Below are 14,498 nucleotides of genomic sequence, written 5' to 3'. Positions count from 1 at the left end.
TAGGTAAGGTAGACTCCATCTTCCAGAGAATTGAAAGATTGGAACAACTAGAGAAGGCTAACAGAAACTTAACTGAAGAAGTAGAGGACCTAAAAAGACAGTTAGGAAATGTAAAGGAGGAGAATGAGAAATTGAAGAAGAATAGTAATGAAAACAGTGAGAAAATAGCTACAGAAGCTAAAAATTGGAGAATAACTCAAGAAGGGAATAAGGTTTCATTCACTGACATAGTCAAACAGCAATTGAAAGAACATAATGAAGACTCAGTTATTAAAGTGATGAGACAGAAGGAGAATATAGTAAGAGAATTAGCTGACAAAAAGAAATGTATAATTATATTAGGAATGGAAGAGAAACATAACCCAGATAGAACCGCAAGAATCAAGGAGGAAAATGAAAGGGTAAGCAGTTTATTAAAATTAGTCCAGGAAGATGAACCAGAAATTATAAAGGAAATTGAGGAAAAATTCAGACTCGGAAAATATAGTACAGATAAGACCAGACCAATTAAGATTAAATTCAGGTCACAAACAACGGCAGAGAAAATTCTATCCAAGACAGGGAAACTAGCAACAAAGGATCAATATAAAAAGGTATGGATAAAAAGAGAAATGAATAAGGAGGAAAGAGAGGAAGAAAAGCAGAAAAGAATTGAAGCTAAGGCAAAAAACGAGGAAAGAACGGAGTCAGAGAAAGAGAGATTCTATTGGAGAGTAGTGAACATGAAAATAAAGCAGTTCGACATACTAAAGAAAAACATAAGGGAAACAGAGAACACAATGGAAGTGGCAGAAAACTAAGAGTGTCTTACACAAATATAGATGGATTGATAACAGGATTGAATGAACTGAATGATTATTTGAAAGAAAAAGAACCGGACATAATGGGAATTGTAGAAACAAAATTAAAAGGCCCACTACCACCCAACAGTGTAGGACATGATACATACAATTATTGGATTAGAAACAGAGAGAAAAAACAAGGGGGTGGAGTTATGTTCCTGACAAAGAAGGATATAAACGTGAAAGGTGTCATATATGGAAAGAATACAGTAGAGATGATTATGATAGAAGTGGAAGACCGAGATAAGAAGAGCAGAAAATTTGTGATCAATTATGTGCCTCCGAAAACAGCCTCATGGGAGGAGAGTGAACATAAAAGTATGTTAGAGGACACAAAGATAGCATTAACTAAAATAATGGAAGACGGAGGAAGAATAGTTATGATGGGCGACTTTAATTGCAAAGAAATCTGCTGGGAAGAAATGACAGTAAAGAGTGGTGATGACTCATGGGGAAATGCTCTACTTGAGATGATTACTGACCATTCAATGACACAATGGATACAAGAGAACACTAGGTATAGAAATGAAGAAGAACCATCGAGGCTAGACTTAATAATTACATCTGAACCTAGAATAGTGGACAAGATTGAATATAAAACACCAATAGGTAAAAGTGACCACATATTGATTGAACTGGAACTTAATGAAGAAAAATATATGAAAAGAAATGAACAATATAGAAAAGGAAGAATGATGTATGAAAAAACAAACTTTGATAAAATAAGAGAATTCTTCCAACAAGAAAACTGGGAAGAAATATACAAAGAAGAAACATCAGTGGAAGAGAAATGGAATATTTTGACAAAAATTTACAAAGAAGGAGTGGAAAAGTATGTCCCAAGACAAAAACAAGAAAAAGAATATGTAAAATGCTGGTACAACAAAAGTTGTAGGGAGTTAAAAGACAAAAGAGACAAAGCCTGGACCGGATGGAAAAAAGACAGAAGACCTGAAAAATGGAAAATATATACTGGTTATAGAAATGAATATGTACAAAAGTGCAGAGAGGAAAAAAGAAAATATGAAAAAGATGTTATAGAAAAGTGTAAAGATCAACCAAAACTATTCTACAGATTTGTAAACAATAAACTGAAAAACAAACAAGACTTGGAGAAATTAAGACAAGGAGGAGTTGAATACACTGAGGAAATGGAAATGGCAGAAATTATGAACAAACATTTTAAATCAGTGTTTACAAGGGAAAATATACAACCTGAAGAGATTGAGTGGAAGGAAAAAGTCCCCCCTATGGAAGAAATAGAAGTAACGAAGAATGAAATATTGACACACTTGGGTAATTTTGATGTCAGAAAATCGCATGGGCCAGATGAAATAGCAAACTGGATTCTGAAAGAATGTAGGAATGAACTGGCAGACAAAATACATAGCATAATAAGCAGTTCCTTAAAAGAAGGAAAAGTTCCAGAAGATTGGAAAAAAGCAAATATAGTACCTATATATAAAGGAGGAAATAAAGAAGAACCTACCAACTATAGACCAGTCTCTCTAACAAGTACAATAGCAAAAATATGTGAAAGAATTATCAAAAGTAGATGGGTAAAATACTTGGAAAAAAACAACGTACTAAATCCAAGGCAATTTGGATTCAGACAAGGACGATCATGCGTCACCAATTTAATATGTTTCTATTCAAGACTAATAGATATAATACAAGAAAGAGATGGATGGGCTGATTGTGCATTTCTAGACCTAAAAAAAGCTTTTGACAAAGTACCACATAAGAAGTTGCTTAAGAAATTAGAATATGAAGGAGGAATACAAGGTAAACTGCTAAATTGGATGGAAGACTTTTTGCAAGAAAGAAAAATGAGAGTAGTGATAAGAGATCAGCACTCAAAATGGAATGAAGTAATAAGCGGTGTCCCGCAGGGAACAGTTCTGGCCCCAATAATGTTTGCTATATATATTAATGATATGGATGAAGGAATTGAAAGCTATATGAGCTTCTTTGCAGATGATGCAAAATTACTGAAAAGAGTGAAAACTGAAGAGGATTGTGAGTCACTACAGAGAGATCTAAATAAAGTACAAGAATGGAGTAGGAAGTGGGAGATGGAGTTCAATACAAAAAAGTGTAGTATAATGGAATTTGGAAAAAGCAAAAACAGAATAACAGGATCATATAATTTGGGAGAAGAAGGAATAAAAAGAGTAGAAAATGAGAGGGACCTGGGAGTCATTGTTATGAATAATATGTCACCTGAGAAACATATAAATAAGATTTTTGGAGAAACTTATAATTTAATAAGAACAATCAAAGTGGCATTTACATACCTGGATGAAGAAATGGTGAGGAAAATCCTAATCACCCTGATAAGACCAAGATTGGAATATGCAGCAACGATATGGTCACCAAGTACAAAAAAATGTATAAAAAAACTTGAAAGAATACAAAGAGCAATTACTAAACTGGCACCAACACTCTCAAAACTATCATATGAAGAGAGACTACAAAAACTTAAACTACAGACACTAGAGCAAAGAAGAGAGAGAGGAGATTTGATAGCTATTTACAGAATCATGAAAGGCATAGAAATTACTGATAGAGAGAATCTGATAAAATGGGATGACAGAAATACAAGAGGACACGGAAAGAAAATAAAAAAAGACAACTATAGAAGAGATTTGAAAAAGAACAGCTTTCCTCACAGAGCAATAGACAGTTGGAACAAGTTAGATGAGAAAGTGGTGTGTGCAAAAACAATACATGAATTTAAAAATAGTTTAGATAAAATGAGATATGAAGACGGGACCTCACGAGCATAGCTCCCCTTCCCGTAAAATACAACTAGGTAAATACAACTAGGTAAATACACACAGTGTTAAATCCGGAATCCCTTTAGAAATACTGTCATCCCTAGCCACCTGGTAGTGGGTGAAAACAACTTTTCACCAATATTCTTCCAAACAGCTGCGCCCAGCCAGTCGCAGTTCAGCCCACAGTCAGAAGCATAAGTTTGCAATATGCAACGTGCAACCTATACCTTGGAACAGGCAACATGGAGCACGCAACATCATATGAAGGGAAGGGAAGGAATGAGAAAAGAAAACATGGAGGAAATTCTGTTGAATTTGGACCCAGCTCCAGATAGATATGAGGAATATTGATGTGATTTGAAGACGAGAGGCAGGGAGATGATATTCTCTGCCACTCATCCTGTAGGACCATCACTAGCAGATACCAAGCATTGGTCCAACAGAGAATAAGACCAAGGAATCTATACAAGAAAATAAACGATGCAGAATATTGCGTCACATGGGAACCTTATTTTTCGAAAGGAATACATGATGCTTGTACATTCCAATACTATTAGTTAAGTCACTTTAAATAATTCGTTTTTCTTCTGCCACACTAACTGCCGTTGGTCAACTTACCTGTGCTGAAGTGCCCCCCCCCCCCAAAAAAAAAAAGTTAAATAAAAGTAAAACTATAGGTTGAGGACTTAAGCTTGATCAAGCCGGTCTTCGGACGTTTCCAGCCAGAAAAATAGAGAACGATGGGGATTTGGGAAGAATTGGAGGGAGTGGGAGTGAGGAAGAGAGGGAATGAAGGAGACTTCCGAGGAGTGTGCCTAAGTTTGTGAGGCAAAACAAGATTAATAGAAAATGGATCCCAACGAAGAATGGGAGGAAGGAAGATCCGATAAGAAGAAAGGGTGGGAGAAGTAAAAGACGGAAAGGAGAGAGAAAGTGAAGAGAAAAAACAGATGAAGAGGAAGGAAGGTATAAAGAAAAAGAGGAGAGCACTGGAGAAAATATCTGAGAAAAGACAAGATAAAGAAGAGTGTGCATATCCTGATATAGAAAAGGTGAAGAAATAGAAAGAAGAAAAAGAAGACGAGGAGTTCAAATGGGAGTATACAAGAAAAATAAAAAACAAGTAAAAGAAAAAGGAGAGAAAGAGGAAGAAGAGAAGGGAGGGGGAGAGGAAGAGGAAGAGGAAGAGGAGGAGGAAGAGGAAGAGGAAATAATATTGAATATTTCGTCGGCAATACAGACCTTCTATCCCTGTGAACAATATCATACCGAAGTAAATTCCTCCAGGTAGCAATGGATAATTCAATGGAAAACAATTCAAAGAAGTGATAGTGATGGATCAAAGTTACTGGTCTTCCTTTTCGAGTTTAGATTGATCTCCAATTATATATATAAAAGCGCGTGATTGATTCATGAAATATCAATTGCATAAAATCTACATAATCTTATGCTCAATATCTTTTACCATGGGTGGGCAACCACTGGCACGCGTGCCAATGGCTTTTCTCCAACACACGAGACCCAGGCTTACCTAAGAAAATAATTAAATAGATAAACCACCAGCTTCTTAGTTGAGCTTTACATTTCAACTCAACAGAATACGATATTATTATTATATATTCATAAAAACGATAACTTTGAAGTCCTGCATACGACGGTTTTGATAAAAGTTCATGACAACACTGGTTTTTGTCCTGTTTACTAATTGATCATTCTCCAAGTGGCTAGACGTGGCGTGACTACTTTATCACAATTCTATAAATTCTTTCGTTTTGGGTAAATAACAGAATCACCGGTAAATCTACTTCCAGATACATTAGGGCTCAAACTTAAATCTAAGAAAAAATGTACCACAAAAGGCTCTAGTTATTCAAAGTGATTATCTAGATTTCAGTGACCCCATTGAAACTACTTTATCAAAAGTTGGTGAAACCTGCTCAGCTTATTTGCCATAAATGTAAGTCTCTGTTAGAATTATGTAAAATTAAGGATTATTGTCTACATTTTTGCTGATGTTAAACACTAAGTCTTTGAATTATGTGACTTTATATGACAGCTAGAATTGAATATAAAGACAAAAATGACCTAGTAAAAACGACTTCACTTAATTTTACGATCATTCAATCTGACATGACTTACAAATCACACGTACAATATTCTTTGATTTTACTAAAAAAAACAAAAAAAAAAAACAAACAAAAATCTTGAGATTTGGATAGGTTTCCCGAATACCTAAGACACAGTAAATGATAATATTCCCAACTATTTCGGTTGCCACGTTAGAAACGTTTTACATCGAATATTGACAGATCTTAGCACGCGCGCTTAAAAAGGTTGCTCCCTCCGACCTATACTCTTTAACTTGTAAGGAAGAAGTTTAGCGTGTTCAGAAGACTGATATGAAGAAGATTAGAAGGAAGAGGAGAAAGAGGGGAGGAAAAGGGAAAGTAGGGGAGGAAAATAAAAACAAAGAGAAAGAAAAGTAGGGGATTAGAGTAATAAAGATGAAGAACATAAGGAAAAATAGGTTGAGAAGTAGCAGCTACAGGAAGTAGTAAAGGAGGAAAAGGAGGAAAAAAGGAAAAGAAAACGAGGAGAAAGAGGAAGAAGAGAAAAAGAAAGACGAGGAGAAAGAAAGATAGAGAAAGAGAACGTAGGAGAATAGGAGGAGGTAGAATAAGGAGAGAAAGGAGGAGAGCGACGAGGAGAGTGAGAAGGAAGAAGAGGAAGAGGAGGAGGAGGAAAGGAGGAGAGGAAGACTTATTTCACGGTCTTTTTATTTCAAATATGCGACACCCATAATCAATAATGATCTATAGATCCTCAATCAATTAACTCGCGAACATAAGAATTCAAACAGAGGAAATGATAGGTAGCAGAGTTCAAAGCTTCAAGATAGAACTGGTGTAGATTTTATGCGGTATAATGCAGTGTATGCTATTGGTTATTTTGTTTTTCTTGTCTTTTCGTCTTTTTGTTTGATTACATTCTTTTTTCTACATCCGCCCATATTATGGACAAAAAAAAAGGTCTTCTGTCGGCAGGTTTTACCGTTGAAATTCACCGCAAAAATTGTCTGTTGCTTAATGGGATAAATCCTGTTAAGGTCGTCACTGTGCTGTAACGTTTCTTTGAGTCTTGTCAAATATGACCGTAGAACTCCAAGTGTATGAAGCAGATACGGCCACGTGGGATGAAATAGACGCAAGGAAGAACGGGTCTAAGATGAGCGCAGGCGCACGCGCATGCACAAACACACACACGCGCGCACGCGCACACACACACACACACCTACACACACACACACACACACACACACACACACACACACACACACACACACACACACACACACACACACACACACACACACACACATGCACACGTATATCCACACACAAGCATGGCTAGAATTGCAGTATACTACCAAAGAGGGTGATAAAGGACGGTATGGTAGAAGGAAGACGATTCCCAGGAAGACCATAAGATGGATGAACAACGTGAAGGAGGACCTGGACAGGACTGGATCAGATCTCCGTGAGTGGACGACAGTGACACATAATCGTAGAGACTGGAGGCAATCAGTGCTAGCGGTGAGAGGTCAGCAAGTGGCCCGACCACCACCGGAGTGAGTATTTTATAGAAAACCAAGAAATGGATGACAAGATATTAAGTATAGCTTATGTGGATGTATAAATTCATATAATGTATATGTAAATCATGTTTGTTAAAACTAATTATAAACTCTGATGGACACAAGTTTGGGATTTGAGAAGGTGAGCCTAATTTTCACCGGAGCACAGGACTTTTGACTTGCTGGATTTTTTTTTTTTCCAAAGGGAAAAATAGTGCGCCAAACTAGGTAGGAAGAGCATAAGTATGGTAGTAGGCTTGTAACTTGGGCTGAAGCCGCCACCTTGTCCTACATGCTTTACCATTTAAGATAAGTAACAATCACCGATATCTACTTGGAAAAGATATTGCGTAAAAGCACAGTGCACAGCAGCTTACCTTGAATGGAATAATAACCTATAAGAAAAACTAATCTCTCTGTTATCAAGGGAGTGCCAGTGCTCAGCATAATGACACAGCGTTCATCAAGTTGGGACAAATGACGGATACCTGCATGTTGTGCTCCTTCACGATTGATAATGGAACTTCATATTTTCAGAACTCGTCAACCTCCTTACCTATAGCATGCGCAGCCCTGAGGGGCTGGCACTCCGTCTCTAAACTGGGATCAGGATCTCTAAACTTCAACTCTAATTATCACTTTTTAACACATGGGGAGCTGACCACCGACGACCGTTTTCTTTTCCTTACCAACTTCACCCGGTGACATGGAAACAGTCTTACACTATTACAGCACAGACAATAGTCCAAAGTTTCTTCCATTTCAAGACAATCTTCGGGAGGGCTCCAGGACTACCGCCAGCCACTGTGTTTTTCTATTTAGTGAAACTCCGTTCCGTTCTTGGGCCACTTCTATTCATAGTATATATACATGATATAGACCATGGACCATCTACTATAGACCATCTACTATAGACCATCTACTATAGACCATCTACTGTTTCCAAATTTGCTGATGATACAAAACTGTGCGGAATGGCAAATGATCACTTCAATCAATTAGATATTCAAGAAGATTTAGATAAATTACAGCAATGGTCTGAAAAGTTGCTAATGAAATTTAACACAAGTAAATGCAAGGTAATGCACATAGGTAAAAATAACAGTAAGTACGATTACAAGTTGTTTGGAAATTCGTTAACAAAAGTGAATAGTGAAAAAGATCTCGGCGTAATTATCAGTAACGATCTCAAATCATCCAAGCAGTGTATTTCAGCCTCTGAGAAAGCAAATAAGATTCTAGGACTGATTGCGCGATCTTTTGATTTCAAAAGTCCTTCACTCGTGAACAAGCTATATTAATCGTTTGTTCGTCCACATTTGGAATATGCTGTTCCCGTATGGTCACCGAATCTCATTAAAGACATTGACAGACTGGAAAAAGTACAACGGCGAGCCACAAAACTGATTCCAAATATAAGAAAAAAAAATCATACGAAAATCGGCTAAAACATAGGAATCTGTTTTCCCTAAAAAAGCGTAGACTCAGAGGTGACTTGATACAGGTCTTTAAAATTCTAAAGGGGATTGACAACATCAAAAATCACAAAGTTCTTACACTGAATGAGAATCCGACAAAAAATAATTGACTCAAACTGCCCGGAAATATTTAATTCGGAAGTGCGTAGAAACAATTTCGCCAACCGTGTAGTTAATAAATGGAATAAACTTCCTGCAGAGGCAGTGTAATGTAGTTTATTTCGAATCTCTAAGAATTCTTTAGATAAACACCTAAGCAAGATGCTGTAATGATTATCATTTATTTTTTATTATTTTTGTTTTGTTTTGTTATCATTTGTCTGTTTGATTCTCATTTATTATTAGTTATATGTCAATTTATTACTATTTACTATTTACCTATTTATTATTATTTACTATTTACCTGTTTATTATTTAACTAAACCTATGCATTTATATATCTTATTTGTTATTTACAATATTATCGTTTTTATCTATTCATTTATTATGATTTTTTCGCATCCGACCTAGATATGGACCAAAAGGTCTCCTGTCGATATACTCCTCCTTTGTAATCCTTTGATACTAAGCAAATGGTGAGAAGATTTTTGGGGCGTAAAAAATCGAGCAATGTCTACATTACAGCGGTAGTTAAATGGCTGTTTGATTATTGCTGTAATATACATTCCATAAATTTCTTTTGTTTTAAGATAATTTTATATTGCTGAATAAATTATCTCTTATTACTGAGTAAAGTGTGTGGACACTATCATCAGAGATGCTATCGAACATCATTTAGAAAGTAACTGTTTGATAAATGATAGCCAACATGGATTCAGATGGAAACGTTCTTGCGTGACTAATTTACTCGAATTCTTCAACACAGTCATCTCAAGTTATGACAAAAGAAACAATATAGGTTTAATTTATTAGACTTTGCAAAAGCTTTTGATACCGTCCCCCACGAAAGACTACTTAATAAATTAGCTTTACACGGAGTGGCAGCCTATTAAGTTGGACTAGAAATTGGTTGAAGGATCGAAAACAGAGAGTTGTTTTAAATGGCAAAACTTCTAGATGGAAAAATGTTACTAGTGGAGTTCCTCAGGGTTCTGTTCTTGGGCCAATTCTATTCATAGTATATATACATTATATAGACCACGGGCTAAAATCTATTGTCTCCAAATTTCCTGATGATACAAAATTGTGAGCAATAGCAAATGATCACTTCAATCAATTAGATATTCAAGAAGATTTACATAAACTACAGCATTGGTCTGAAAAGTGGCTAATGAAATTTAACACAAGTAAATGCAAGGTTATGCACATAGGTAAAAATAACAGTAAGTACAATTACAAGTTATTTATAAATTCGTTAACAAAAGTGGATAGTGAGAAGGATCTGGAGGTAGTTATCAGTAACGATCTCAAATCATCTAAGTAGTGTATTTCAGCTTCTGAGAAAGCAAATAAGATTCTAGGACTAATCGCGCGATCTTTTGACTTCAAAAGCTCATCTCGCATTAACAAGCTATATAAATCGTTAGTTCGTCCACATTTGGAATATGCTCTTTCTGTATGGTCACCGAATCTCATTAAAGACATTGATAGATTGGAAAAAGTACAAAGGAGAGCCACAAAACTGATTCCAAATATAAAAAATAAATCATACGAAAATCGACTAAAACATATGAATCTGTTTTCCCTAAAAAACCGTAAACTCAGAGGTGACTTGATACAGGTTTTTAAAATTCTATAGGAGATTGACATCAAAAGTGACAAAAATCTTACACTGAATGAGAATTCGACAAGAAATAATTCTCTCAAACTGTCAGGAAATAGATTGAATTCGGAAGTACGTAAAAACAACTTCGCCAACCGTGTAGTTAATTAATGGAATAAATTTCCTGCAGAGGCAGTGCAATGTAGTTCAGTTCGAAGCTTTAAGATTAGTTTAAATGAACACCTAAGCAAGATGCTGTAATGACTGCCATTTCTTTTATATAATTTGATTGTTTGTTATTATTTGTCTATTTATTATTTGCTTGATATCCATTTATTATTACTTATTTGTCAGTTTATTGTTATTTACTATTTACATGTTTATCATTTAACTATTCCTATGTCTTATTTATTTTACTTGTTATTATGTTATTATATTTCTAATTTTACTTTATCTATTTTTTATTTATATATATATATATATATATATATATATATATTATATATATATATATATATATATATATATTTCGCATCCGACCTGGTTATGGACCAAAAAGGTCTCCTATCGGCATGCTCCGCCTTTGTAATCCTTTGTAACTCGAGGCAAAAACTGATTGACTGAAACGAGTTCCTCTCAGTACGGTATGGATTGAATACGATATTTTGAATTTTATCTTTTTGGAAATAATACCACGCAAGTAAACAAAATAATTTGCCGACAGACAGAATAAAACAACAAAGTGTCCCTAGATTAACCTGAAATTGACTAATGTGTTCTTGTTTTCTCCAGCGCCAGGATATCTTGTTAACGCAATCGAGTCTGCACCTGGTAGGTTGGCGATTTTGTAACATTTGAAGAATTTTATTCAGCTTAAACAGCTCGCACACCAACGCAACCAGTTGCATAAAACCAGTTGTTTACGACGTCGCAACCAGTTGCATTGAGACCGATATATTTATTTTATTAGAACCCCTCACATCGAGGCAACCGCAGTTTCAGCCGCCTCGGTATGAGGGGCTCTAAAAACAATATGTCAATTACACTGCTGCGTCATTTGAAACTGGTTGCGTTGGTGTATGAGCTATCTATACGAGACGAGATTCTCTGATGGAGAATTAAGGTCAATAAGTTATCGTTTCAACATCCTAAATAGGACAATAGATTTCTTTCTTTCAGCTAACACCAAGTGATTTTATTCAGTTACTTATATCGTTATACTTACTAAAAGAAGGTTGAAAGGAAGCCAACAGAGTGAGTACACAACGACGACCGTGCAAATCATCTTGATCATCTGTAAAGAGAAAATATATCACGTTTTATATGTGCTTCAAATACAAGATATTACAATGACAATGCATGAAAAAAAAGTCAATGATTACAATTGTTGCTTCCAGTTTCACTGACTGGGAACCGGCAACGATCATCACGCCCACAGTAGTGGAAGAAGAGCAGTCGCCGGTTGTCTGCTCTTCTTATGAAAAAAGTGGAAGGATATAGATTCTTAATTTGTAAATTTTGGACTCAGTCCAGAGACCGAGTGTCAGTCGTCGGGGTTGTACCTCAAGATGGAGGTGAGGGTGTTGTCGAGTTTTGAAGACGGAAGGCATGGAGATAATTTTCTTTGATGTACGCCTAACAGATACTTATGGCTCATACTTTTTGGCTCATAACAAAGGCAAACGTTGACTTGCATTAAAAAAAAAAAAAAAGGAATTAATACAAAAGCGAACAAATATCAAAATAAATCTTCATTGGTTTTGTGCAAGGTAAACTTAATTTAGTTTAAGTAAACATAATGAATAATAATTGCTGGAGGCTTCCAAGAAATGCAAAAGAAAAGGAGTACTACAGCACTGGAAGATTTTCCCCAAATGATTAATAACAGAAAAAAAGAAGAATCATCTTATGATATCTACTTCCGTATATACGTGTACATACATAAGTATGCATATACGTATATATGTACATACCTACATGCGTACTTACGTACGTACATACCTACATATGTGCATACCTACCTACCCACCTACCTAACCACCTACCTACCTACCTATCCACCTACCCACCTACCTATCTACCTACCCACCTACCTACCCACCTACCTACCCACCTACCTACCCACCTACCTACCCACCTACCTACCCACCTACCTACCCACCTACCTACCCACCTACCTACCCACCTACCTACCCACCTACCTACCCACCTACCTACATACATACATACAGTACATTAAACACGCACACACGTAAACAGGGACTCAAACACGCTCGCACGCACACACACACACACGTCCGTTGGATGGACGGCGGAGATTGACGTCCTGAAGAAAAAGTGAAATTCTCGTGGATCTCAACGCAAAGTACCTATTGTATTTACAGGGGGGGGATTGCTCGTGGTGTAGTGGGAAAGTGAGGAAAAAAGAGAAGGGGAAGGACAACTGAGGGAAATGGAAGGAAATGAGGCAGGAGAGGACTTGGTCCAGGCAGGCAGACGCCATGTAAACAAAAGAGGGCCGGACCAATTTAGTGATGACGAAAGGTCTAACAAAAATGTAAAGATTAGAAACATAGATGTGAGTAGCACAATAGAAGGTGAGGATAATAATTTCCATGGATTCAATGATGGGGGGGGGGGTGGATACCAACCTCCCTCGACTGGCAAGACTCGAAGAAAAACTTGAACAAATGACCGAACATTAGGTGAGTAGGTTCGGTAGAATGTCAAAAATGGCGGAAAGAGTTGAAAGATTGGAAGCACTAGAGAAGGCAAACAAAAACTTAACTAAGGAAATAGAAGAACTAAAAAGACGATTAAAAGAAGTAAAAGAGGAGAATGAAGAATTAAAGAAGAATAGTAAGGACAACAAAGAGGGTTGGAAAAAAATCCAAGAAAACAGTAAAGTTGCATCTACTGACATAATCAAACAACAAACGAAAGAACAAACTGAAGACTCAGTTATTAAAGTGATGAGACAGAAGGAGAATATAGTAAGAGACTTAGCAGATAAAAAGAAATGTATAATTATATTAGGAATGCAAGAGAAACATAACCCAGATAGAACCTCAAGAATCAAAGAGGAAAATGAAAAAGTAAGCAGTTTACTACAATTAGTTCAGGAAGATGAACCAGAAATAATGAAACAAATCGAAGAGAAGTTTAGGCTCGGAAAGTATAGTACAGATAAGACCAGACCAATCAAGATTAAATTCAGGTCACAAACGACGGCAGAGAATATCTTATCCAAAACAGGGAAACTAGCAACAAGTGAACAATATAAAAAGGTATGGATAAAAAGGGAAATGAATAAAGAGGAAAGAGAGGAGGAAAAAAGAAAAGACTTGAAGCTAAGGAAAAAAACGAGACCAGAACAGAGTCAGAAAGAGATTCTATTGGAGAGTAGTGAATATGAAAGTAAGGAAATTTGACATACTAGAGAAAAACAAAAGAGAAACAGAGAACACAATGGAAGTGACAGAAAACTAAGAGTGTCTTACACAAATATAGATGGATTAATAACAGGATTGAATGAGCTGAATGATTATCTGAAGGAAAAAGAACCGGACATAATGGGAATTGTAGAAACAAAATTAAAAGGTCCACTACCACCCAACAGTGTAGGGCATGATGCATATATTTATTGGATTAGAAACAGAGAGACAAAACAGGGGGATGGAGTTATGTTCCTGACTAAGAAGGATATAAACGTGAGGTGTGTCACATATGGAAAGAATACAGTAGAGATGATTATGATCGAAGTGGAAGACAGAGATAAGAAGAGCAGAAAGTTTGTGATAAATTATGTGCCTCCGAAAACAGCCTCGTGGGAAGAGAGTGAACATAAAAGTATGTTAGAGGACACAAAGATAATATTAAACAAGATAATGGAAGATGGAGGAAGAATAGTTATGATGGGCGACTTTAATTGCAAAGAAATCTGCTGGGAAGAGATAACAGTAAAGGGTGGAGACGGCTCATGGGGAAACGTTCTACTTGAGATGATTACTGACCATACAATGACACAGTGGATACAGGAGAACACTAGGTATAGAAATGAAG

The 14,498-nt window shown here is 36.3% G+C and overlaps 1 protein-coding gene across 8 annotated transcripts in view; it reads right to left on the bottom strand.

The window, feature by feature from the left end:
* LOC143031740 (uncharacterized) overlaps window positions 1-14,498 on the bottom strand; it is a 579,704-nt gene that overhangs the window by 31,238 nt on the left and 533,968 nt on the right. For all 8 annotated transcript variants that reach the window (XM_076195980.1, XM_076196006.1, XM_076195972.1 and 5 more), the window contains one exon: window positions 11,662-11,730. In XM_076195980.1, the coding sequence (XP_076052095.1) occupies window positions 11,662-11,730 (69 nt within the window). The remainder of the gene's footprint in view (window positions 1-11,661; window positions 11,731-14,498) is intronic.

This window comes from Oratosquilla oratoria, chromosome 1, assembly GCF_046742065.1.
Source record: "Oratosquilla oratoria isolate Oo_2021 chromosome 1, ASM4674206v1, whole genome shotgun sequence".
Taxonomy (NCBI): Eukaryota; Metazoa; Arthropoda; class Malacostraca; order Stomatopoda; family Squillidae; genus Oratosquilla; species Oratosquilla oratoria.
The sequence above is the reverse complement of the archived record's forward strand: the minus strand, read 5'-3'. Positions and strand labels throughout refer to the sequence as shown.